The 27978-nt window shown below is 34.3% G+C and overlaps 2 protein-coding genes across 5 annotated transcripts; one reads left to right on the top strand and one right to left on the bottom strand.

The window, feature by feature from the left end:
• The first annotated feature begins 12 nt into the window (after positions 1-12).
• LOC146537890 (uncharacterized) lies at positions 13-27890 on the top strand. The gene is made up of 35 exons (XM_085188411.1): positions 13-625; positions 1406-1573; positions 1775-1838; positions 6057-6279; positions 6591-6799; positions 6973-7121; positions 7495-7669; positions 8020-8110; positions 8333-8501; positions 8745-8814; positions 9020-9152; positions 9506-9615; positions 9988-10104; positions 10271-10470; positions 10539-10672; positions 11068-11219; positions 11806-11954; positions 12399-12600; positions 13115-13265; positions 13437-13636; positions 19272-19382; positions 20360-20491; positions 20895-21085; positions 21465-21618; positions 22019-22193; positions 22473-22644; positions 23315-23408; positions 23521-23582; positions 24066-24294; positions 24585-24766; positions 25414-25695; positions 26062-26270; positions 26765-26917; positions 27191-27324; positions 27541-27890. The coding sequence occupies exons 1-35, from the start codon at positions 255-257 to the stop codon at positions 27631-27633; spliced, it is 5610 nt and encodes a 1869-aa protein (XP_085044537.1). The 5' UTR covers positions 13-254; the 3' UTR covers positions 27634-27890.
• Positions 15827-18012, bottom strand: ppl (glycine cleavage system H protein, mitochondrial). Of its 4 annotated transcripts, none has more exons than XM_085188409.1 (2): positions 17989-18012; positions 15827-17272 (listed from the first exon to the last, which is right to left on the bottom strand). In XM_085188409.1, exon 2 carries the CDS (start codon positions 17264-17266, stop codon positions 16766-16768), a length of 501 nt encoding a protein of 166 aa, XP_085044535.1. In that variant the 5' UTR covers positions 17267-17272; positions 17989-18012; the 3' UTR covers positions 15827-16765. The 4 variants fall into 4 exon arrangements, with proteins under 4 accessions (XP_085044535.1, XP_085044534.1, XP_085044533.1 ...); XM_085188408.1 differs by lacking the exon at positions 17989-18012 and adding an exon at positions 17786-17928; XM_085188407.1 differs by lacking the exon at positions 17989-18012 and adding an exon at positions 17605-17777.
• Positions 27891-27978: the final 88 nt, after the last annotated feature.

The following is a 27978-nucleotide window of genomic DNA, read 5'->3' as shown; positions in this document are numbered from 1 at the left end:
AATGAGTAAATTTATATTTATATATGTGTGCGTTTACTTTGTCAATACTCTATCTATGTGTGAATAATAATAATTAATAATGATTTGAATCGCGCTTGGTTTATTTATTTACTTCTGTTTAAATTCTACATGATTAAACAAATGAAATTGATATTTAGGTAAAGAAAGGATGTCAACACATCTGAGGAAAAGGTCGGCTATGTGTTAATTGAATATTCCTTTATATATTGTTCATTGCGCATCTCGCTAAAAACATGCCAAAAATACCCTATAAAGCTGAAAAGTGCCAAGAAGACGACGAGGATTATGAAATTGTGTCGTTCGAAGATTTTTGTGATAAATCACCAGGAGCGAAAACCGATCTTTTGTCCCTTAACGATAACATCAACTATCGGCTTTACTATGAGAGCGACAAAGGCTCTAGTTTCGCCGAATGTGGTGAACCATCTTCCCGTGATGTAGGGATGCACACTGAAACCTCGCTAAATGGCCCAAAAAATGCTTCATACAAAAGAAAATTATCTTTCGCTCCCTTTGGAAGAAGTGATAAAACTAGCAGAGGTCCTCTGTTTAGCGGCGTCATACCTAAACCAAGAAATGATGGTGAATCTTCAAGGGAACACCGGTAAGTGTTATTTAATTTAGTAACAAGTTTTTATTTACCATTATTGCACAATACATTTAATATCTATTTTATCCTTTTTAATTGAAAGTTATATCATCCCTAATATGAATAATACAATGTTTATATCTATATAATTAAAGTTCAATTGAAAAAATATTTACTCAGCAATGTTACCTTTGTGCGTAATGAGAGCACTGAACTTTGTTACTTAGTTTGCTCCTTTGTTGATATGAATAGCTGCACTCTAAAATTTAAAATTAAATCATTACTATATGAACATTCAATTGATGTAGTACTATCTATTTAATTGAATTTCTTTGTGATATTAATTAAAAATATCAATCAGAGTGCACATCTTAATCACCATGAAAAGGTATAATAAGTTTATGCTAATAATTATATTCTCATAGAAGTTTTATTTCATGACAAAAATTAAAGGCTACTATTAAAATTAAGTGATTTAAGAATCTGAAAGATTTTATTTTTTCTTTTTAAAAATAAAAGTATTTTTAAACTTTAGGGACTTGATGTTGCTTCCAATATTTAAAACCTTGTGTTAAACTGAGTAAACCAAGTTTGAATGGTGTACTTTGTCTTTAAATAAAATTATTTCAAATATGCATTACATTTATAAATGCATTCCTCTGATAATTGTAATGAGCAATAAACAAGATTATAAAATATCAGTACTTTTCCATGTTTACAGTGCAAAAGTACTACTAAAGAAATACATTTTATTAATAATATGTATGCGATAATAATATTATTATTTTTTTTCAGATACGAAAGATTCTCCCACCGTCGTGGGCTAGCAAGTCGCATTTGGGAGCACATAGCCAGTTTATTCCCCGGTATGTTGGCCACAGTGTTGCTTATAGCACTTTGCGTGGCCGCTTGGTGGGCAGTGGGGGGAGCGCTGGGAGGAGGATGGGGAGATGACCATTATAGGTAAGTTTATTGCTGTATACACCAAAACTCTTGTATGCTCTATATGCTTCTGTGTGATCTTTGGTTAGTGGAAATTTGTAAAAATCTCCCTACAGAGATGGTAATGAATGATGGAATTTGACATAGCTTGACTTAGTGGTCAGGGCACGGGCTCTAATCCCGCTACAAATATAAAAAAATATTGTATATTTTTTTTTTCAGAAGGCTTTGGGAACGTGCACATCCTGATGATGTCAAGAGACCACTGTCACCTATAATCGAAAAGGTTAATTAAATAAAACTATTATTTTCAAATTGTAATATAATTTTACAAGAAATATTTATTTCTTGTTTTTTTAATATACATTTTGCTTAAAATAAAACACAGCTTTTCAAAATTTATTATTTATTATTTTTATTATATAATTTATGATTGATGATTTATAACATTTATGATTAAATTGAAATTTATGTTATGATAAATTGTACCTCACATCCAGAGGATGTCCTGACAAATATCTGTCCGATATTTGTTTGTGGGCATACGGGTACGCGACCCCGGATCCTCGAGCCGCCACTCTTACATCCTCATCCAGTCCGTAAGAATGGTGTCCTAACTCCCCCCCCCCCCTTCCCCTCCTACTTTCCTTAGCTCCCTCCTTTTACCTATCCTACCCCTTCTATTTTCCTCTCCCCCCGGTTTTTCCCCACAAAGGGGTTTTGGTGGTCAGACGGCAGTCGCTCCATGTAAAAAACCGCCATCCGCCGACATAATGAAAAGTCGAACAAAGAAACTGGGTACGGCTAGGGCGTCGCCGCTAAACGACGCGCAGGCACATCGCCCTACACCTGCGATAAGTGGGCAAGGGCTACCGTGTCAAGTACGGGCACGGTTAAAGACGCGAGTACCCAGGCGGAAACTCCGCTTTGCAACGTGGAATATTGGCTCTCTAACCGGACGATGCAGGGAACTCGCAGATGTACTCATGAGACGTCGGGTCCAGTGTGCTTTCCTCCAGGAAACTCGCTGGAAGGGCAATAAGTCCCGTAACATCGGACAGGGTTACCGGCTTATATACACTGGGTCACCTTCAGGTAGAAACGGTGTAGCGGTAGTGCTTTCTGAAGAGCTTCAGAATGGGCTCCTTGAAGTTGACCGTCGCTCCGACCGCTTGATGCGAGTGAGGGTACTGATTGAGGGCGTTACCACAAACTTAATCAGTGCCTATGCTCCCCAGGCGGGATGTAGCGCGGCCGAAAAGGAGACATTCTGGGAGCAGTATGAAGGGGTGCTACTTGCCGTGCCGTCTACCGAAGTGGTCTTAGTTGGGGGGGACTTGAACGGGCACGTCGGTAAGGCTGCTGAGCCGTATGAACGTGTTCACGGGGGTTTTGGGCACGGTCTTCGCAATGCAGAGGGAGAAAACATTCTGAGAACCTGTATTGCGTCTGATCTGGCCGTCGTGAATACGTTCTTCCAAAAGAATTCTCAGCACATTATCACGTATAAGAGCGGGTCCCACTCAACTCAAATAGACTACTTATTGACCAGACGGTGTCATATGGGCAGGGTAACTAACTGTAAGGTCATTCCAGGCGAAAGCCTAACGGCCCAACATCGTCTTCTTGTCATGGACTTTAACGTCACTCCGAAGAAGAAAGTAGCCGAGAAACGTAGGCCTCGGATCAAGTGGTGGTTGCTGAATGGACCAATGCAGACCGACTTCCTGGCAGAGGTGAAAAGTCATAATCTTTCGACTAACACCGAGACTGCTCAGGATGCTTGGGATCGGGCTCAGTCGGCAATCATTGCGGCAGGCAGGCGAGTTCTTGGCGTTTCTAGGGGAGGACGTGTCATCGACAAGGAGACATGGTGGTGGAATGACGAGGTCCAGGAGGTGACTCGTGAAAAGAAGGCTGTCTTTAAGAAGTGGCAGGAATCCAACTCTCCTGAAGACAGACTGGAGTACACAGTAGCTAAACGTGCCAGTAAAAGAGCTGTAGCCAGAGCCCGCAGTGAGAGTTTGTCACCATTGTATGATAAACTTGAAACTGTGGAGGGGCAGAAGCTCATTTACAAACTGGCACGTTCCCGGGATAAAGTGACGCAAGATATCGCAAAATGTCTTTGCGTCAGAGATTCCCAGGGCACGCTGCTCTGTAATCATGACTCTGTGAAGGAGAGGTGGAGAAGCTACTTCCAGGAGTTGCTGAATACTCAGCACCCATGCAGTCTTCATCACGACCCACCGCCTAACCTCGGACTTATTGCCCCAATAACCCTTGACGAAACACGTAATTGCCTTCGACGCATGAAGAACGGAAAAGCGGTGGGACCTGACGACATTCCGATCGAAGCGTGGAAATCGTTGGGCTCTCTTGGTGTGCTCATGCTTACTGACCTTTTTAACCATATCTTGAACACTGGTAAGATGCCGCATCAGTGGCGGCTTAGCTTTATTACCCCTATTTACAAGGGAAGGGGCAGTGTTCAAGATTGTGGTAGTTATAGGGGCATTAAGCTTATGAGTCATACCATGAAGCTCTTCGAGCGCATGATCGACCTCAGGCTCCGCCGAGAGTGTACTGTCTCTGAGTCTCAATATGGATTTCAGCCAGGATCGGGCACCATGGACGCCATTTTCGCCCTCAGAACTTTGATGGAGGCATACAGGGAAAAAAGGAGAGCTCTGCACGTGGCCTTTTTAGATCTGCAGAAGGCCTTTGACTGTGTGCCTCGTCAGTGTATCTGGTGGGCATTGCGATCCAAAGGGATCCCTGAGGCCTATATTGAGATTATCAGGGGCATGTACCACGATTCCGCTTCTATGGTTAGGACTGCTGTTGGCGACACTAGACCCTTTCCGATTACAGTGGGGGTTCACCAGGGCTCGGCTCTTAGTCCGTTCTTATTCAATGTAGTGCTCGACACTGTCTCGGCTCACATCCAGGACCAGCCTCCATGGCTGATGATGTATGCCGACGACATAGCACTCATTGCCGAGAACCGACTGACGCTGGAGCGTAAAGTGAACCTCTGGAAGGGTACGCTTGAGAACGGCGGTCTTAAACTAAATGTTTCGAAGACAGAGTACATGGCCTGCGGGAGCCGGGACTCGAGCACCATCCTTATAGGTCCTGAGCCAGCCGTTAAGTCGGAGAAGTTCAGGTACCTTGGATCCGTTATGCACGAGTCTGGAGGCATCGACCACGATGTCCATGGCCGGATAAGCGCTGCCTGGGCCAAATGGCGGGAGGTCACTGGTGTGGTCTGCGACCGCAGAATACCGCCCAAGCTCAAGGGGCTGATATACAAGAGCATCGTCCGACCGGTTCTTTTATACGGCAGCGAATGTTGGCCAGCACTATCTCGGCACACTCTGGAGCTTCACGTCACGGAAATGAAGATGCTGAGGTGGATGTGCGGCGTAACGCGGTCTGACCGCATACGCAACACATTCATTCGAGGTAGTCTTGGGGTCCGTGACGTAGCGGATAAGCTCCAAGAGCGGCGCTTGAGATGGTTTGGCCACGTTACGCGCCGGCCTAAGAACTATGTCGGACGCAAGTGCCTTGCTATACTAGTTCCTGGGGCGCGACCTCCCGGACGCCCAAGGAAGCGCTGGTTGGATGTCGTGATGCAGGACATGAGAGCCAATGGTCTAACCACCGAGGACGCAAAAGATCGTGCAAAGTGGAGTAGGTTAAGTAGGAAGGCAGACCCTGGTAACAGCCGGGATTAATGCCAGGAAGAAGGAAATTGTACCACTTTACCTCTAATAATTCCCGACTTCTGGAGGCATTGTGTATTGGGTGGTGGAACTCAACGCCACACTTTGAAAAGCTTAAGTGAGAATCGAACCCACAAGCTGTCGCGTTTACAATCCCACACTTGAGCCCCTGATCCACAAAGGGTCTCTATAAAATTCCTTATTTATGTTTATATTTAGAATGTTAATATAAATAATATGGTTGTACATATTATCTACCAAGATTGAGGTCAAATGGTTAATGTGTGTGTTGTCCATTGTTTTGTTTTTGTATTTATTAATTCAAAATATATAATTGTTTTATACAATAACAACAATATTGATATTTTATATTATGTGATTAAATTGTAATGTTAATTATTGTCATATTAACACAATATTTTTATAGCTTTTATCATATTTACATTTCTTTATATAAAACAGAGCAGAGTGACTTACCACTAGGTTCTGTTTGCCCAAACCAAATAAAAGAGACACATTTTTTTATCATAATAATATAATATTTATAGGTTTCTATACCTATATTAATGATTGTAAACTTTATAAAAAGGAATGTTAAGTAGGTATGTTTTTGATATATTTTTTTAGTTCAGGCGCATAGCCTACCGTGTAATTTATTTAACTTCGTCAAATAAACGTCAATTAAAAGTTTCCAGCTTCAAATAATTAATAACACACATTAATTTTAAACAATAAATATGTGTTATTTATAAATTATTTTATCTAAATTTCAGATTGTACCAACTGAAAATCGCTATCACGACCACAACAACCTATCAACAAAGAATAAAATTAATCTAACAGATATGACTCGTAAAAAAGACTATAATAAAAAAAGTGCTTACACAGAAAGACCTATAGAAGTATTAAGAGAAATGTGTATGCAAGTGTCTGATAGTATGAGGTTCGATTGCCATCCACAAAATGATGCGAGTGAAGAAGAATGTTCTAAACGAGGTTGGTTATTTTACGGCGTTGAGTTCCGCCACTCAACAAGCAATGTCTCAAAATTTGAGCGAAAAGTGGTGGTGTTTATTTCGTACAATTTTATTAGCTTCACCTTTTTGCATATACCAGGGTAGGCAGAGGGAACCTAATGTTAAGAAACTATTTTCCCCACGCACAGGCCAAATTTCAAGACATTGCGAATTTATTGACTTAATTTTGTTTAATCAGAAAAAGAATTGAAATAATTCATTCCCCCTTATAAATATCGAACCCACGACCATCGTCTTTACAAGCACAAACTATAATTAATATTTTTCCAGGTTGTTGTTGGAAACCCACATCGACAGCAAAGGCGCCATACTGTTTCTATCCCCCACAATATGATACCTACCATTTTATAAACAGTACGGAAAATAAACATGGTATGACAGTTTATTATGGAAAAGGAAGGGATGCTATGTATCCAGGACAATTTAATATGGCCAAAATTGATTTTTTGTTTTTATCAGATGATGTTTTGCAAGTTAAGGTGAGTCGTTTTTTATTTATTTATTATTTAAGTTGTTAAGTTCTGATATTTGTTGTTAAATAAACACAGGAATTATATTATAATTCCTTCTCCAGTAAGTTATTAATATATTACAAAGTAAATATTATTTCTTACTTAATTATAAAAAATGTAATGATTTTCGTTATTCACAGATAACAGACGCAGAACACCGTAGATTTGAACCCCCGTACCCCGAAGTGCCGTTAGTGCCCGGTCCTATATACAACTTAAAGTACCGCGTGCAAGTTGAAAGCTCCGCCGTGGGTTTTAAAGTTGTCAGAAACTCTGATAACGTTACTGTGTAAGTGATAAGAAATTATATGTATGTAAACTGTACTCTATTGTGGATCCGTGGCCGTGTTTGTATATGTGATCTTATATGTGAATGTGTCATGTGTCGTCACTATTATCATTTATTACATGTGTTAATAAATAATCACAAATGTGATCATCCACATCCACATATAATTGAAACGGATTGCCTTAATCTAAATTGTAAAATTGAATATACATAGTAACAAAATATATTTAACAAAAAATATCTTAATGGTATGTTAACAACTAAAAGTACATATATGTAACAAACATAATAAGACTGTAAATGGCGTAGTGATGCCAGTCGAGGCGCTGGGTCATGACTTGTAATGAAACTTATTTCTTCTTTTGCATTTCAGTGTAAACACCCAAAACGTAGGAGGTCTCATACTATCAGATAAGTTTCTACAAATATCTTCGTTATTACCAACTGACCATATATACGGTTTGGGTGAAAAACAATCAGCATTTATGAATGATATGAATTGGAATACATTTACAATGTTCAATAGAGATATACCGCCGTCTGAAAATGTAAGTATTAATAAGATTTTTTCATTTTATTTCTTTCAATTTATATATATAATTATTTATTTTGAGCATCATGTATAATGTCGTTTTGTTTCAATTGAATTTATTTCAATTGAATTATTTTAGTTCTCCCGTTTGGTGAGACAAAGCACAGCGTTGAGTTCCGCCACTTCCGCCACAATACGAAAAGTCTGATAGTTATATATAGTTTTCGCATAATAATAGTCATGTTAGTTCCTGCACTTAGAATGTCATATACTTATTTTCAATTTGATCAATGTAGCAAAGTGTAAAAGTTATTTCATAATTCTTGTATATTTTCCTTTTTTTCTACCTCTCAATTTAATTTCCAGGTGAACTTGTATGGGTCGCATCCATTCTATTTAGCACTAGAAAATGATGGTAACAGCCACGGAATGTTTTTGCTCAATTCTAATGCTATGGGTAATTAATATCTTCTTTGCTTATAGATCTAAAGCTCACAATTGCCTGGCCTGCCAATATTATATGAAATAAATAGGGTCAATTTTGTAATTTTTTAACACTTTCGAATGGTATAACAATGTTCGAGTACATAACGACAAGATAGAACTTAGCTTATTAACTTACTTAGATTTACACTCTAAGCTGACGAAATTACTCAAAATATTATTTAAACATTTCCAGATATCGTTCTACAACCAACACCAGCTATAACCTACCGTGCAATAGGAGGTATATTAAACTTCTACATATTCATGGGTCCCTCCCCCAAAGAAGTAGTATCACAGTACACGGAATTGATTGGGCGACCTTTCATGCCACCGTATTGGTCGCTTGGATTCCATTTGTGCAAGTGGGTAGTTGAACATAGTTATTTAGTTATGAAATTATCCTCTTATCATGTTATATGTTTCCGTAGGAATTTAGGGAAATTCATCCTTAGAAATATTTAAATTTCAGTCAAATAGAAAAAGAATCGTGGATAGAACGCTTTTTGATGATAATTATTAATAAGATGATTCATTATGAATAAAAACGGCACACCAATTTCTATAGTGTCCGATTTCTCCGTAAATGTTTTGCGTTTTTGTTCTAGGTATGATTATGGCAGTTTGAATGTTACAAGAGACGTAATGCAAAAGAACAGGGATGCGGGAATTCCTTTGGTAAGATTTATTATCTATATTTTTTTATTTACTTAATCTGTTTTTAAAGGACAAATAGTTACAGACTGCTTAAGAATACAGATTATCTGTTGAAGGTAATTTTTATTTTGGAATAAAAAAGTTACAATTCATCATTGTCTAGCTGAGAAGCTAGCACCAAGACGGCCTAATTATGACTATATTTCGTATAATTTTCGTTTTTCAGGATGTGCAATGGAACGATTTAGACTACATGTTGAATGCCAATGACTTTACGTATGATACTACTAAATATGACGGTTTACCACAATTTGTGGATAAATTGCACGAACAAGGAATGCATTACATTATACTAATTGGTATGGATTTTCTTTTTTTTTTGCGTTAAAAACTAAAATCCTCTAAATAAATTGTAGCTAGAGTACAAAGTAGCAGTAGGTCTTCAGATTCGCTCTGTCTGCTCCACAATATGCCGTAGATATAAATACTGCTACAATAATTGATAATTTTAAACCTCCAACACAAGAGGCTGAAAACTAAATAAACAATTAAAACATGCTTTCTTGAATATTCTCGTTTACGTCAACGTTATAGCAAATAAACTGGCGAATTTTTAGGCTTGGAAGCCCCTCATAAATATTTGTTTTGTTTTAATTTGATTATTTATTTCTAAAGTGTATATATAACTAAATATTTTTTGTATATATTTTAGATCCAGGCGTGAGTGCTTCAGAGAAGCCCGGCGAGTATCCGCCGTTCGACCGCGGCATTGAAATGGATGTGTTCATTAAAAACTCCACAGATCAACCTTTTGTTGGGAAAGTGAGTTATTTTGCTACTAATATTTGTAAAGTTCCTTTTTCCGTTTTAAAGGAAGTTGCTTACAACATTTACATACACATAGTTTTATTTTATATATTTTTTAAAAATTACCATTCTTGGCGCACGGACATAAGCGTGCGACAGTATATGCGACAGGTTGTGGGTTCGATTCCACTCGAGGAAAATGTTAAATATATCGTATATTTAATATTTTTATTTCATCGCTTTGATAACGAGGCAAAGCACGGTGCTGAATTCCGCCACTCAACAAGAAATGCCTACAGAATTCGGCGAAAGGGAAGTGTTTTAATGGGAACATAGTGTTTTAACACTAAGTCTTAGTTGTAATGAAAATTATAAATATGTTTCCAGGTATGGAATCCAAAATCAACAGTATGGCCGGACTTCTTCCATCCGAACGCTTCAGCCTATTGGAAGGAAATGATGACGGAATTCCATAAGAAAGTTAAATATGACGGTGCTTGGATTGTGAGTATCTTATTTATAAAATATGTTTGTACATTTGTCATATTTGTTTTTTAATTAGTTGAGTTTTTTGCAGCTTCACGCCGCTTTTCCGTGCTTGCTGTGTGCGGGATACAGCGTGAAGCTGAAGAGAAAAAAAAGAATTTATTTATTTTTATCTTTTAAACAGGATATGAACGAACCATCTAACTTTTTATCCGGATCGATGTTTGGTAAATGCGAGGATGAAGACTTGCCATACAAACCCATAGCAATACCGCCAGAAGGACTCAAATATAAGACTTTGTGTATGGACGCCCGCCATTTTGTGTCTGAACACTATGATGTACATAATCTGTACGGGATTAGTGAGGCTATACCGACTTTTGGGTGAGTATTGTTTTATTATTAGGTGCTCATAAAAAATATGAATATTTTTGTTAATTCTTTATTTGCAGTGCACTAAAAGAGATCCGGGGGGCCCGGCCTTTCGTGGTATCGCGCGCCTCATCTCCGGGGGTGGGGCGCGTGTCGGCGCACTGGAGCGGCGACGTGTTTAGCCGCTGGCACGACATGCGCATGTCCATACCCGGTATATACCCAACCTAAATTAATTCATTGATACTGTCGCCTGCTAAAAATGCATGAAGAAAAAAACTTATGTATTAGAAGATCAAATTTTGTTATATAAATATATGCAGGGAACAAATATAATTTTTAATAAAAACAAAAATGGGACAGGGCCTGACTGTATATACAAAGGTTGTTATTTCGATTTCTGCTCGGAAACGAATTATTGTCATTCCTATATACTGGTAAGAAGATAAGGGTCGGTGTGCAGTTTCGCCACTCAACATTATTTCTTATTTCTCGAAAATTATGTGTAAGGAAATGGAATGTCTTAAAATAGAGCTCCATTTGCCTAACTTGCCAGATGATAAAAAAAACCCCAAACAATTTATATATATTTTTTAATTTCTATTCCAGATCTTTTAAGCTTCAGTTTATTTGGTATACCAATGATGGGGACAGATATCTGCGGCTTTATAGGCGACACTACGCCCGAGTTATGCAAAAGATGGATGCAACTTGGTGCCTTTTACCCATTTTCCAGAAATCATAATTCTAATGATGCTAAGGTATTTAGAAATGTGTTTTTTTACTTTTAAAAGGTATATGAATAAATTGCTTTAGTATTAACCTGATTAAAATATTTAGAAATAGCTCAATAGATACAAAGATATAATTTTATTTTGAGTAGAAACTGTATTATGTAGTATTAATTAATTAAGTAGTTCCTTTTTCTTAATATATATTCTGTGGGTGTGCCGGATAATATCGAATCAGTAATACTGAGAACCGGATAATCGAAGCTCAATTCTATTTAGAATTGTTAAAAATTGCCTACTTCTTTTTTGACATTTTGACCATCCGAGGAGCCTATTAAGTGATCTCATATAAGAATTAAGCTAATTCAATATTATTTTAAATGAAACTATTTTATCAGACTAATTGCGTTTATTCAGTGACAAATATTTTTGGCATGAGGACACCCCGGAGGGCATGTAGCCGTAAATACAGTCCAATTGCACCGCCTAATACATCTAATTTAGCCTGTCGCGTTTACATTCACACATTTGTGCTCCTGCGCCACGTCTGACCTCAAGAAAACTTAATCGTTTTTGTTATTTAATAATAATATATATTAATTAATATATTTTCCAGCCTCAAGACCCTGTGAGCTTAGGACCGGAAGTGGTACGAGCGAGTAGAAAAGCACTCTTAATGAGATATCGTCTGCTACCGTATTACTATACGTTATTTTGGAGAGCACACTTGTATGGAGAGACTGTTGCTAGACCATTATTCTTTGAGTGAGTTTTTATATATAGTTTTTATTAGTTTTTTTATGTAATCCACCACTGTCTTTGTCTTTGTTTATGTGTGGAATGAAAGTCAACTTCTCGTCGAATATCACTTCAAGATTTTTAATAATAATGGTGTAGTAGTGCTTGTTGAGGACAGATCAGAGCGAATAGATCGGAGCTATTCGGATTATTCGGTTCCGCTTCCTTTATACGCCACATCTTGCTTCACGTCTATTTTACTATCTCGTGACACGTTTAATATCGGCCCTCTAAGTTGCAAGAGATTCATAAAAAAGCATTCTTAGTATGTTTACTTCCAGTTCCTTAGTAAACTCAGCCCAAATTAGGAAAGGAGAGTCCTGACTCTAGTATGTATTTGCCTACTATACTATTAGTTACACATTAGAGATCACTTATTATAGAGACACTTATAAAAAAACTTATTTCTAGGTTCCCATCATACACAAAAGTGCAAGCGATCGACTCTCAGTTCCTCATCGGCCCCCACGTACTCATATCCCCAGTGCTGCGTGAAGGCGCGGTGCGCACGCGCGCTCTGTTCCCGGCCGTGGCGTGGTACAGCGCGCGCGGGGCGGTGCTGGCGCGCGACCAGTGGCGCGACGTGGGGGACGACGACATGGTGGCTTTCAAGGTCAGCGGGACGTGTAACGCTGGCATCACATGTGTGGACGTGAGACGTGTGGACGTGAGATCACATGTGTGGATGTGAGGCTATGTGTAAACTCACGTCTACACGTGTCATGAAAGAACTGCTGAATGGATTTGGAGGAAACTTCTATAGCAGCATAGCTTATACATCAGAATAACACATAGATTATATTATATTTCAGCGATAAAGTCGCCTATTGTATATACTCTTTTTATATAATGTACTTTCTTTTATTTGAGGCCGTCGTAGCGCAGCGGTACAAGGGTGAGACTGTAACGCGATGGGTGTGGGTTCGATCCCACCTTGAGAAAATGAAATAATTATTTACATTTATATTTTCATTTCTTTGCTCTGGTGTCGAAGATAACACTAGGATCCCTCTGCCTACCTTGCTATGTGCGGAATACAGCGTGAAGCTGATAGTTTCTTTTATTTCGTTTTAACTATAAATAAGAGTTCTTATTATTACTTATTATCAAGATTTTCCTTCTTTAAGAGTGGTGCAATACTCCCCCTACAAGAACCGCCCTCCCAAGGTCCAGTAAGTACGTCAATAACACGCAGCGCGCCCCTCCAACTCCTAGTAGTGCCGGACGCGGCGAACACTGCTGCAGGAGAACTATATTGGGACGACGGGGATAGTATTAGTGAGTATATATTTTTTTTTCTCTTTAGGGTTCTGTTGTCAGTGGGACAGCTGACTACTGGAAATGTGATGATTGTAGGTTCAATTCCTGTGAGGATGCAATTAAACCGAAAACCATCGTCTTTGCTATCATTAAATACTTCTAAATATGAATATTATTATTTATTTCCAGATACATATGAGGAAAAGAAATACAGTCACATAGAATTTACAGCACAAAATAATGAATTAAAAAGTTCAATACAATGGTGGGGTTACGGTGTGCCGTCCATCAGTTCCATATCTATTTTGGGACAGACAAACATAACGAAAACGGTTACTGTAAACAATAATCCGGTACAATTCACATATGTTCCGAAAACACAAGTTTTGGTTGTACCTAATATAAATCTCACTTTGGATAAACCGTTTATTGTTAAATGGATGTCCTAATAATTATATTTGATTTGTTTTAGATTTAAAGTCATGCATGTAGTTTTTTTATTATACTTATGAATGTTTTTGTTTTGCTTATGTTTTTGTATAACAATAAAACATAATTTCAGATTTGGTCCGTATAATATTTGTTGGTTAATGATAACAGTTTAAATAAACTGTTAATGAGTTTTGCAAGTAGAATTAGTTGAACCATATAATTGTTCTAAGTAAATACACGAGTTAATACTGACATTTCCATGACATTTTAATTTAAAGTTATTGATAGAATAACATAACATTTTTGAACTTTTTGGTTGTCTATAATTACTTTGCTTCATAACCTTGTTATCTTTTGAGAGTAAAAATATTAATAGAACAATAAATCATAACTTATCATATGTTTTTCTTGTTGTTTTATATTCGAAAATATTAAAAAGCTAATGTTTAATATTTTTGTAATAATACTACTTGGTAAGTTTATTAATATCTGTATTATAAGAAAATATGTCACAGATAATGAATTTATTTAGAAGTGCCATGATTTCTTTTAAAATTTAACATTACCAAATGAATCTATATCCAAACTGCCATAATTGTGTAAAAATAATGAATTAAATAAAACAAAAAAATAATATAATATCTAACTACTTGTGGTTGTAACACAATTGAATGTGTAAATCAATATTGTTATTAATACAGCAGAGTAGATTTTTTGATCGTAAAAAGTAAGTTAACCAATTTGAATTAAAAAATCATAATAATCAAGAAAGTGCAAATTTTTATTTTTATAGAATAAATTGCAGACGATCTCATTTCAGTATGTTAGTGAGGAATGATGCCAATTATATCTTATGATAAAATTTTATACATAACATTTTTTTTACTTAATTATTAATGTAGTAAGAAAATATCGTCCCTATAGATAATCATTTATTTTTAAAAAATATATCAAATATTTTGCGCTATATAAAAAAAGAAAGTTGGCGGAAAAATTATTTACTAAAATATTATTAGTATAAATATGCTTTAGATGTGCTGATTTATAACATATTAGCTGATTTATACACATATACATACTTGTAAATCTAATTATATCTAATTGTAATTATATAAAGAATTATCTTTTTTTAATTATATGAATTACATATTTCAAAAAATAATGTCTAAATATTGTTAATAAAGAGTCAGAGAGTTCAGAGTACTTACAATGCTTGTTGTATTTGCATTTTACTAATTTATAACATTAATTTACTTTTTTCAGCCTTTGATAAAACATGTTATTGTTTAATATTATTTAAATTTATTTTTAAACGGTTTTTTTCTCATTATTTTAATTTTGTCTTCTGTTACATGGTCTTCCTAATTCATATAAAGTTTATTAAATTTCAGTAATATGCATGAATTCTATAAAATATTTAATATTTACAATGGCAATAATGATATATAAAATAGTATTTTGTATTTACTTATTGATAGTTACCAAATAATTTGTATTGATTTCTTTATTAGTTCCTAATGAATATTATGAAAATGTTAGTTTATATAAAGGATATTATATAGATGATGTTAAAAAGAGTATATTCTAGTTAATATTTAAACCCAATAAGTCATTTGTAGACAAATTTGCAAAAAAATGTGTATTTCGAATATGACTTTTGTAGTATAACATGAGAAGATATAAAATATAATGTATTGGAATTTACAGTAGTAATTCGATTTTCCGGACTAATTGTTGTGTTTATGCATTTGGATAATGTCTAAATATTCTTAAAAGGATATGGGGCCATTCATAAATTATAGACGGCCGAGGGGTCATGGCCGCCTTGATAAAAACTTTCTGAATTTTGCACATTGTGCACTCAGGAGGACAATAATAAAAACCATGAAAAATCTTCATTTGATGTAAAGATTTAGAAGAGCAGATTTGTTATGAATCAAATGCAACTAACTTCAGGGCGGCCACGACTATCAAACAGTACCGTACGTCACAAATTAGGGGGAGTGGAGGGGGTCGACGAACTGTGACGTGAGAAGTTATGGAATTCGTGTGACGTAATATGGATGGTCCCTAAACAGTTAACCAGATAATCAAATATATAAAGAAGAGATTTCAAAAAATATTAGGGTTAAATTACAAAACAAATATAATCATAAGTGTATTTGTACATATTTTATTGAAATATTTAGTAATAATAACAATATTACCGGCATTTTTCAAAGACCTTTTGTTAATCATATAACCGAGGGCCAGATAATCGTGTCTCCACTGTATATGTGAAAATAGTAAAAAAATTTTGTGCAATTTTATTTTCATACTATGGAATATTATAAATAATGATTTCAAAATATTAAAATTCCATATATTATGCCATAAATTTAATGTATACAATAATTATAAGATATTATACAATTATTTAGTAGGAATTGATTTGTGATAGTTCCAATGTGAATTGATGGAAATGATTTTGTAATTTGTATGTAACACCTATATTGTTGTGGATGTTTTACACAATATAGCAGATTATATTTAGATTGAATTAAAATATGCACAAAAATAAAATTTATTGCACTGAATTTGTTTTTCATTGCTAATAATATTCCAAATTTTGTTTTCCCTGAACCCATTAATTAATACACAACATGTAAGAAATAGACATGTAGGAAATTAAAGTTTTGGTGGTAAACTATTGGTTTGTACCTCAAATTCAATTGAAAAGTAGAAAATGGAGTTTCTTGATACTATATATGAGACACATGAAAAAAAAAAAGAAAATAAAGTCAACAAAATTTATTGATACACTTGAACAACAATAATATATCTAAACCAAAAACATAAATAAAATTAAACTCTAATCTGAATAATATGTTCTATTAAATTTATGATTATTCTGTTAAGCTCACATAATAGTTTTGAATTGCATTATTTTTTATTAAATGCCAACATTTACTAAAACCAATATTTTTGTAGCTTATTTGTAAGTAACTATACACAGTTAAATAAAGTGTTGCAATTTGATGTTTTTTAATGATAGCCAATTTGTAAAATCAAATGATACTTGTTTTTATTAAAAATTGATTATTTAGTTAATGGTCTTTGTCCACATCTGTCTTTAAAAACTTTTCGTATTGTTCTTCAGACATCAATTCTATCAACTGCTCAGGTTTAGATAGTTTTAACTTAAACAACCATCCCTTTTCATAACATGATGAATTAATCAGTCCTGGTTTATTTTCAACTTCACTGTTCTTCTCTGTCACTTTTCCACTTACAGGTGAATATATTTCACTAGCTGCTTTCACACTTTCAAGGGCTCCACATTCCTCTCCCTCGTTAACTTCAGTACCAGGATCCGGAAGTTGTGCAAAGACAACATCGCCAAGAGATTCCTGAGCATAATTACTTATACCTACTGTGCCTATATTATTTTCTACAACCACCCATTCATGTCTGTCTGTATATTTTCTGTTGACACCTGTGCTGTATTTATGGCGTAGTTCACAGTATGTTTGTCTTAAGCTGGACTGAATGATGCACTGTTTTGTTAAACATTTTGACATTTGATATAGATATCTTTGTAAAGCCATTATTATCTGAAAGGACACGAAACTGTATTAAAAATGTCTGTAAATTAATTAAATAAAATATTTAGGTTTAAAAATGTATGATGGTTCATTAAGACGTACTAGTATATGTTCAAAGACTATTAATGATAAAAAAATGTTGAGATAGTTAGCAAATGTAAATAGGATATCTCTCTCTACAACCAAGATAAATTGTGAACTCTGAACTATGTAAACATAATAATGATAGATAGCCAAATGTGTACAATGTATGGAAACATCCTAACTTTCACTTTATATCTCAATAGAAATTTAACTGTTACGTATTCATATTATAAAAAATTTATACTCTTTTTACATACCGACTAAAAATTAATTAGAAATATAATAATATTTTTATTTTTGATGACTATAATGTGTGTGTATGTGATGTAACAGAAAAAGTAATTAAATTAAACTCAAATTATAGAAATTATTATTCTTATCGGGTTTCAAACTTAATAACTATTTGTAGTTTAATGTTAAATGAATAATATAAATTACTTTAAACTTAAAGTTCAAAATGTTACATATTTCGATGTTAAGGTTAACATATGTCAGATGTTTAAACGTTTAGAAATTTAAAATAATATTAATGTTAAACCAACGAATATACGATATATTTTATTGATGTCCTGCCTCAGTGTAGAATTAGAATAGAAACATTATAAATAAGACAATTGCACTCAGTAAAGAAATAAAATTACTTATTGTATAAAACAAATAAAGCCAGTCATATGATAATTAATTGGCACTTAGAATGAAGGATGTCAAGTGAAAAACGTCATTGTTCGCTTAACCATGACTGAAAGATGTCAAACTAAGTTTACAGAAAAAATTGGTAATAGAAATAATATTATTTACGGAGGAATTGTTGTAGCTTTATTGGCAATATTAATTACTTACAGGTGCGTTAAATTTAACTCATAAAGTGTTTATTTAATAGACGTGTCCAACGCTTTATACATAGTTTTTCGTTACAGATTTCATCTGATCACAATCATTGTAAGCTATGGGCTGGGATGTGTGGCTTGTTATTATTGTTTAAGTTCAAATTATTTGCAGAAATTTGTTGAACAATTGGTGTGCCATTTTATTAAAAAGCTGCCTGAAGAAAATGAAACCATTGACCCCCTAGACGTGAGTTCATCGCACTGTTTTTTATAAACATTGAACTAGTTTTAAGCCTTGGCTATCTTCATAGTTGATGCATGTTGGGGAAAGTTAAGATAATGTTTATTTATAATTCGATATTGAATAATAAACGCATTATTGCTGATTATATGGAATGATAAATGATTTGCAACTCTCATTTTATTTTGTCACTTTTAAAAACATTTTTCTTAAAGTACGAAACTATTATTAATGAACAATTAAGTAATGACTGAGAGCTATTTTAATTATCTTGTTAATTAAGAAGTAACTGTAGATTATGACATTCTGAAGATTATGTGATTTTATTTTTTAATAGGGAAGTGAGTTATTTTTAATGATTATTAAAATATAATAATAATATTAATTGCATTTATAACAATCATCTGATGGTAGAAAAATATCTCAATGAGTTATTTCAATGCTAAATTTATGGAGATAAATGACTATTTTTTAGCTACTCTATTTACCCAACTGCCAATGTGGCACACACTGTCTGATTATAGGTTAAACTTAACAGGGTGGTTGTAAGAACCATCCCCACTCTAGGATGAATGAACTATTTCCCTGCTCTGCCAAGAGCGTGGTATTGAGTTCTATCACTCAAAATGTGTAGCTTTGAATTTTAACAGAAAGTGCCCTGATAATAGCCACTTTGTACCTGCCCTGCTATGTGGAATTTTCAAAAGCATTGTACAATATTTTATCAAATTCCATTTAAAAATGGTGATAAGATCGGCTTTGCATGCTACAATTGTATTCCAGCAAATGTATTTTTATATTTATGTATTATAGATTTTTTTGGGTAGCCAATGAAGGTGTTTTTTCAAATTTTTAGGGTTGTCATACATGCGGATCTGAGAGTTGCGATCGTCATGACCCTGAAATATCTCCAGAGCCGTGGGTAAATTTGCAAATACATAAACAATTGGACCAGGCCATTGAAGATGTAAGTTAAATAATTTAAATAAATGAAATATAAATTATGGCATATTGGGACCTCTGTCCCTCTATCTTAGTATAAATGTAATGATCGTTTACATTTTTACTCGGGAATGAACTATTTTTAATTCCATTGTCAAGATTTACCAGTGCAGGCAGTGTGTGAGGAACAGAGTGTCTTAACACCTAGGTTCCATCTACATATCCTGCTAAAAAGGGTTCAGCATGGACCTAAAAAAATTAAAGAAAAAATATCTAAATCTTTGGCTTTGGTTTTTGGAAGTTCAAAGATTTAAATTTTTTTCCTTCCTTCTTTAAGATAGTTTACTATCAATTTCAAATTCTTGTGTTTATATGTTTATTTACACTTTATTTTGTAATGTTTTCTTACACTTAATTTTTTTAAAGTATTAAAAGCTTTGTAATACTTTTTAAGAAGCTATGTTTGCTTAGTTTATTATATTTATATGATGAATCCTTACATTTACCTTTAATTGTAAAATATTAGTTTATAATCAGCTTAAAATTAACTGAAAGGTTTCATATTTTATTTACTATAGTGAATATAAAATATTGTAGTTAATATTTTGATTTACAATGATTATTATCTGATTACATTATTTAATATTGACTAATTAAACATTATTAGAACAAAAATATTTTGATTAATTTAAAAATTGATTTTTACCCATGGTGCAGTGGGACAGCTTGTCACTTAACACTACAGTCTCACTGTTTGCTATATGCAAGATGTTAACGTAATCTAAGAAAGAAAATAAAAACAAAAATTTTTCTACATATTAAATTATTACTGAGACCGTCGTAGTGCAGAGGCACAAGCATCCTGCTGTAAACAAGGCGATTGTGTGATAGGATACGCAATGCCTCCAGAATTTTATAAATGGGGAACGGAGTATCTTCACACTAAGTTCTCTGGTTGTGAAGCTGAAAATATAATATAATAAAATGATAATTTTTTTACAGTTCTACAATGCAATTTTAGAACAATTTATAAATACATGGTATAGTAAAATTACCCTTCAGCCATTTTTTGTGGATGAACTGCGACACCAGCTTAGGTATGCGTCGGCGAGTCTTTTAAGAAGAGCTCTTAAAGTAAGTGGCCTTTATAATAATAATATTTAGGCAGAGAAAAATGTTACTATTTATTAAAATACAAATACTTTTTCTAATTGTATTATTAAAATGTAATCAATGGTTGTGGATTCAAAACTCTCCTTTGGGGATTTTTATATTTAAAATTTAATGTCTTTATAATTTAATAACATATCAAATTATATATATTATTAAAATTATAATACTTTGAAGGTCATTTTTAGTATTATACTAGAATAAAGGTTTTAATGTTTAATTCCGAAGGCATTGCATGTTCAGTGGCGAAACTTAACTCTGTGCTTTGCCTAGCGATCGAGAAGATGAAAATATATTTTTCATTTCTTCGAGTGAGTGTCGAACCCACAACCAGCCTTAAATACCTTCCTTGTTTTTATATTTACAGATTAATTACAACAATTTACTATTCAACCGTCTCATACCGTGTGCATTGCGACATTACACGGTTAGTACTGCGGGTGTACGACAGAACATACATATAGCTGCATGTAATAGAAACGCCGAGTTGAAATATTTGAGATGCGTCACGGATGCTATATTACCTTATTTATTGAGGAGTTCGGAGGAACAGAATTCGTAAGTACTTAATACTAGGGATTGACAGTCAAACAACCTTGACAGTTTTTCTCTCGGCCTAAGGATAAAACGTAAACAACAAAATACATTTTTCTATCTTCAGTAGAATATAGTATAGTAGGCAGAGGGTAGTTAGTGCTAAGACACTCCGTTCCGCAGTTTCCGCCGAATTGACGACACATTGCTTGTTGAGTCGACGTGGTGCTTTATATTGTTACCAATGCAAAGAAATGAAAATATTAAACAATTCATTCCTGTCAGTATGAATCGAACCTACAACCGACGCGGTTAGTCACACCATGCTACTGCGCCGAGAAGGCCTCAACATAACGAAATGTCTATAATTTAAAAAAAATAGTAACTCCTGTTAATTTCACAGAGTATTTCGCATTCTAATCCGAGAGATATTCGCTGGATGGGTGTTATTATCTCTAACAGATCTTCTGGCCGACCCCCATATATTAAACACTTTGATCGTTTTGGCAACGGGCGATGAAAAAATGGCGGATTTACCAGCCACACCTAATTACAATGTATGTATTTATTATATATTTTTTTCAGCTTTCACGTTGTATCCCGTATATAGCAGGGTAGGCAGAGAAATCTATATAAAGACACTCCATTCCTCACAACCGTCAATATTTTTAAAACATTTATTTGCTTATTATGTGCCGTTCCTACTCCTGTTAAAAGCGCGAGAAAGTGAAAGTAATTAATTCCGTCGGGAGGGAATTGACAAACGTGAATTGATTTAAAAAACCCAAAACAACAATAATTAGCATTTTTTTACATTCAACACTTACTTACACAAGAAAAATACTTATTAAGAAAACGTATAAAAAATTTGTACGTAGCGGGATTTGAACCCGCGCCTCTTTGGAAACCGTAATTAGTAACTTATTAAAACATAAGTATGTTCTATTTGCATTCCAGGTAGAATTTCTCGAAAATTTCGTCCGTCAATCAGAGTCAGTGTACTGTGCGAGATCTAAGTTATTAAGGATCGATTTAGAACTGTTGTTAAACAATCAAGACCACTTCTATGCTTTATTACATCATTTGAAGATAACCACAGACATTTATTTGTTGCAATTTTATAAGGATATAAGTGAGTTAGTTTTTACATATTTTTTCTTATTTGGTAAAATGCGTAATGATTGCTTATGATTACATAATAAGTACTGTAAATTTAACATTGGATTTTATGTACTTAGAGTAATGGTACCAAATAACTGTTATAAATTTACTTATTAATTCGAGTGACATTGGATCTTGTAAGCATACAAAAATATACAAAACCTATTGAAAACAGCGATGGCAATGTCGCAATTACGCTTCCTTTTCTGATAATATTTTTTCATTAACTGTATATTGTAATAAATTACAGAATTATTCCAAACTCGGATATTGAATCCTGAACCCACAGAGGAAGAACAAAAAGCCCTAAAAGAAGAAGCTCAAGCTTTACTTTTAAGATTACAATCGCCTCGTCTCGTGCCGGCCGCCATATTGACCGAGTTACGGCGAGATTTAGCTGAAAATAGGGAGTGTGTGCAACGGTGAGTGACTCTTTGTGGGTGCTGGTGGCCTGGTACTTGAAATTTTATTTATATACTAATTTGACTAAAATTAACCGCTTATATTTAAAGAAAGTTAAGAAAGTAATTTATTTCTTTCTACTGGAGAATTAGGAGTATATATGCAATGGTGAGAGAACCTCTATGTGGGTGCTGGTGGCCTGGTACTTTTATTATTACAATTTCTTTTTTTGAGTCAAAGTCAAAGTCATGTATGTGAATTTAATAACTATCTTAAAACTAACATTGTGACAATAGTAATCCAACATTAATATTAAAGTTTATATTTATAAATTTTTTAATCTTTATGTAAAATAATGTATATAATATAAAATTAAAAAAAAATGAGAAGCTGTCGTGGCGCAGTGGCATATGTGTGTGACTAATACAGCGTGAAAATGAATTATTTTTAATTTTTTAAATATAACATGGTCGGCTTAGAATATAAATCTTTTTAAAAAGCTATGATTACCTAATTATATATTATCAGAAGGTTTTTCAAAAATTGTATTCTGTACTATGTGAAATAAAATATAGGTATATTTCCGAATGGTATAAAAGTGCACGTACATTATGAAAAATAATGAATTTAGCAGGTTTACACTCTAAGCCGACGATATGTAAATACAATCAATCAATATTTTGTACGCAGGTTGCAAACAAGCAGAGCTCTATACCAAGCCGCGAGACAGTCTCATGCAGCTTTAGAGAAAATTATGTTGCCAAAATTTCTACATAGTGAAGAGGTTTACGATTTTTTTTCATATTTTACATTAATATTAATTTTTAAAATAATTTTATGATTTATGATTTTTTATCATATAATTCATTGTTAAATTTGTTATATTATTTTTCCAGTTCTACAAATTATACATTGGGCCAAGAATCCCGACTGGATATCAAAAACAAATGACCAAAAGGTATTCTTCATTAGTTTATTAGTTAAATATAGTACTTATACTAACTTAAACATGTTATTTATTCTTAAAAGCTATACATGAATTTTCTATTTAATCATTCTTTGCAGAAGAGTTCCTCTAATATAAAAAAAAATTAAACAGTATGTCATTGTGTACTTATGTACACAATATACGACACACAGCTTAGATTTCCATTCGGGGAAATGAAATATTTAATATATTCATTTCCTCGCTCTGGTTACGGCGTTGAGTTCTGCCACTCAACACGCAGTGCCTTAAGATTTGGGAAAGTGTGGAACGGAAATAACTAAACGAGAAATGGAGGATATTCAAACTAGGTTCCCCGGTTCCCTTTGCTTACCCTGCTATGTGCGTGAAGCTAATTCTTTCTAATAGGGATTGAGCTAACAACCATTACAATTATAATCAGACGCCTTACCACGATGAGCTCACAATAATGACCAATAATATAATATTTTGCAGACCACAAGACAAACTGAACATGTTAAAACTAGGTCTCAAATTAAAAAACGCAATAAAATCTCAACTGACGGACGGACAAGTCCTGGATACATTGGACACGGAGCTCGATGAAACGGAGAGTTTAGAGAATATGGATATACTACAATATTTAGATTCGCTTGCGGCTGACGATTCAACACAGGATTTGAGTACTTACAAAGTTGTGCTTACTAATGTTGAGTGTAGATTAGTGAGTATGTTTTTTTTACATTTTTTAAGTAATTAATGGTTTGTTTTTTTTTTTAAAAGTATACAAATTTTTACAAAGCGGGCCTTGAGCTTGACTTTTATGGCCCAGTTGTCTGAGTGCTTGGACGGTTACCATGAGACTCGGGTTCGACAACAATCCAATGTTTGGACAATTGGACGTAAACGGTTCCCTCTATCTACCCTACTATATGCGGAAAAAGCATAAAACAAAAAAAATAGAAATATTAATTTAAAAATGACCTATAGACTAAAATATTTGTTATCTTCCAGCAAGCCCCGCCCCGCCGCGGTCCCATCAGAGTGTTCACACTAACAGTGCATCGAGTGCGAGTTGGTCTTCCACCCGTGTTGTGGAGCTTGGAGAGGAGCGAGCATGACTTCCACCTGCTGAGGAGCAAGCTCCTCGAGTTCCATGGAGAGATGCTGGTGGACCTGCCTCTGCCTTCTAGAAGGTTGGGGAATGTTCCATTTCTTCATATAGCAGATCACGCTTTTTGCAGGATAGGCAAAGAATATCTGGTGTTGATACAGTTAACTTTATACAGTTAACTTTTTACATTGAATGTTGGGGGGGCGGTCATCTTAAAGAGGAAGAATAAAATTATATAAAATCTGAAAAATATATTTAATAAAAAAAATGTAACATAAATAATCTACTTTTCTACTTTTCACATGCTTTAGAAGTATAATCTAATATATAATATTCAAAGTTTACCAAACAATTACTACTGTAGATAGTAATTCATTGCGTTAGTCCAAGTTTTTAATCGAAATAACTTTATTTATGAGCGTCATGCGGTATCTCACACACAGCATGGTAGGCAGAGGGAATCTAGTGTTAAGTCATTCCGTTCTTCACTTTCTGCCGAATCCTGGAGGCATTGCGTGTTGAGTGGCAGAACCCAACATCGCGCTTTGCCTCCACACCAGAGCAAAGAAATGAACATATAAATTTAAGTAAATATTTCATCTCCTCGAGTGGGGATAGAACCCACAACCTATCGGTTTTACAGTCACACTTTGTGCCCCTGCTCCACGACTGGCTTCAACTTTTAATTATTAGCTAAAACCTCACAATTATTACTTTCCGACATTTCAGAGATAACAGCCCATTAGAGACACTCCGCTATAAATACGAGGACTTCATACAAAGGCTCCTCCATATATCTTTATTACAAACTAGCGAGCTTCTCCACTTATTCCTCACCGTGGATGGTGATTTCACTTCATTGGTACAAGCTTCAAGTCTCGCGTCGGGACCGGATCTAGGAAATATATATCAGAGTGTTGCTCTAAAGTTGAGGAAGGAGAAAGGACAGCATTTGGATACATTTTTGAGGAATTTCCTGGTGTCATCGGATAAAGAGAGATATCAGGCTTTGTGAGTTTGTTTGGTTTGTTGTTGTTTTTTTTAACGTTTTCTCCTTTGAAGTTGAAGTGTAGGTGGACGGGAGCCAGTGTTAAGATACTGTTACTCAATTAAGGCCGCGATTTCCACTCGAGGTAATTAAATATTTAATATTTTCATTTCCTTGTTCTGGAAACGTGGCAAAGGGCGGCGTTGAGGTCGCCACTAAACATGCAATGCTTCCAGAATAAGATGGAAAGTTCCCTCTGCCTACCTTGGTATGTGCGGGATACAGCGTGAGTTTCATTACAAATGTGTAAAATTAGATTAGTTAGTTTGGATAAATTATTAAAAAAGATAACAAAAATATACATAAATTAATATTTACCCAAATTTTAGAAAACAAGGCACAAATCGGGACGTAGAGGAAGCTCACGAAGTGAACGAACACGAAACTGAATTAAATACACCGAAACGCCAAAGAAAAGCGAGAAACATACAGAATTCGTTATTTTTAAACAATTTCGATATGGAACCAGTAGTGGGAAGTCTGGATTATACTTATCAAACTACGGTTGTGGGTTTTACACAGTGTGTTATGTATACTTGTGAGTAGGTCTTTTTTTATTTTAAAATTTCTAAATAATGTCTTTTTTTTATTTTAGTCTCATGCTGTAGGCAGAAAAACCTTATTTCTGCTCTCCGTGTCCTTCGCACCAACCAATAGCGTGGTGTGTGGTCGAACTCAACGATGTGATTTGTATTCTTTACCAGATCTAGAAATTGAAAATAATTCATTCCTGAGAATTGGATATTGAACCTACAACGGTTATATTTATAGTCAAATGCTGTTTCGGACGTTCTGATGGGCTTAACAATATTAATAATACTCAGATTTGTCAGAATGTTGTCTAAAATGTTTAGAACGACACTATTATGATAGATTTGAAAAAGCACAAACAAGCTGCTTTGAGCTATTATAATTTCCTCAGTCATTAAGTTAAAAAAACACTAAATATAATTTTGCCAGTAAACTAAACATATAGATTATGTTAATTTTAAATCATATATATTAGATACTAATTTATATGTATTGTTACAGTAATAAAAATAGTGCAAGTTCCATCCTTCCTATATGGCATTGTTGGAACAATACTGTGTTCAATACAAAATGTTCTACACCGTGTTATAGAGTCGCGGGTTCAAAGCGTGTTGTGTCAACGGAGACTTGCGTATTTAATTGGTTTGGGACATGGTATGTAATATTTGTATTTAATTAATTTAGAATAATGCTAATATAGTAATGAGTGGTCGCCTTGGTGCAGTGGCACAGCGTATGACTGTAAACAAGACCGTTGTGGGACCGATTTTCGATTTCTTTGCTCTGGACAAAGCGCGGTGTTGAGTCCCACCACTCAATATCACATTTGTCCGAATACAGGACGCAGGATACGCAGGACATAGTGTGAAGCTGAAAATGAATTCCTTTTTATATATATTTAATTAACAATAAAATATAATTCGGTAGGTATATTATTCAACAAGCAGTCCGGCATACAGGCGGACCCTATACAACAGCGAGCGCGCGCAAAACGCCGCCTGAAAACTACGCGCGCTTACTCCGCCCACGAGCTTCTGCAGTGCCCGCAACTTAATAAACAGGTTATACTAAATATTAATATATATTTATATTTAATTCTGAAGTATAATCGTTATACATCCATACATTAATTATTATTTAAGGATAAATATTCTAACGGAAAAAGAACCCGAAATCATTGTAAATATAGTTTGGGCTTCTCCACTCAAGACAACACACAACAAAAGATTAATTATAGTAATAAAATTGCTAAATTAAAGATGCAATTTTTTTTACAGTTGGTGTACAGCCTATTGGACATATGTATACTAGAACTATTCCCGGAACTACGTAAACAAGAAACAAACGGAACTAATAAACTCAACAGTTGAAAATGTATTATTTAATCTGTATTATTTATTACTAAGCTATTTTGTAAATTAAAAGTGGTTGAATCCAATTTTCTATGTTTTATGTTAACTTTGTGCGTAATTTGTATTTAATTGTAAATATCATAATGATAAAATATATTTTTGTAATAGTTTAGTTGTGTATGATAGCCTCCATCTGTGATAACGTCGAGGCTATGATATGATAGAATGAATATTTGCAGGATTGAGACCAAATAAATTATTTTCATATTTCATAAGTGACATTTTTTTATTTTTAACTATTACTCTTTATCATTTTGTAGATTTTTATGTGGATTGAAACGTGCTTATTAATATTTTAAAGTT

Source organism: Heliconius melpomene, chromosome 7 (assembly GCF_056956725.1).
Source record: "Heliconius melpomene rosina isolate 202511_hmr_F chromosome 7, ASM5695672v1, whole genome shotgun sequence".
Taxonomy (NCBI): Eukaryota; Metazoa; Arthropoda; class Insecta; order Lepidoptera; family Nymphalidae; genus Heliconius; species Heliconius melpomene.
This window is presented reverse-complemented; position numbering and strand designations above follow the sequence as displayed.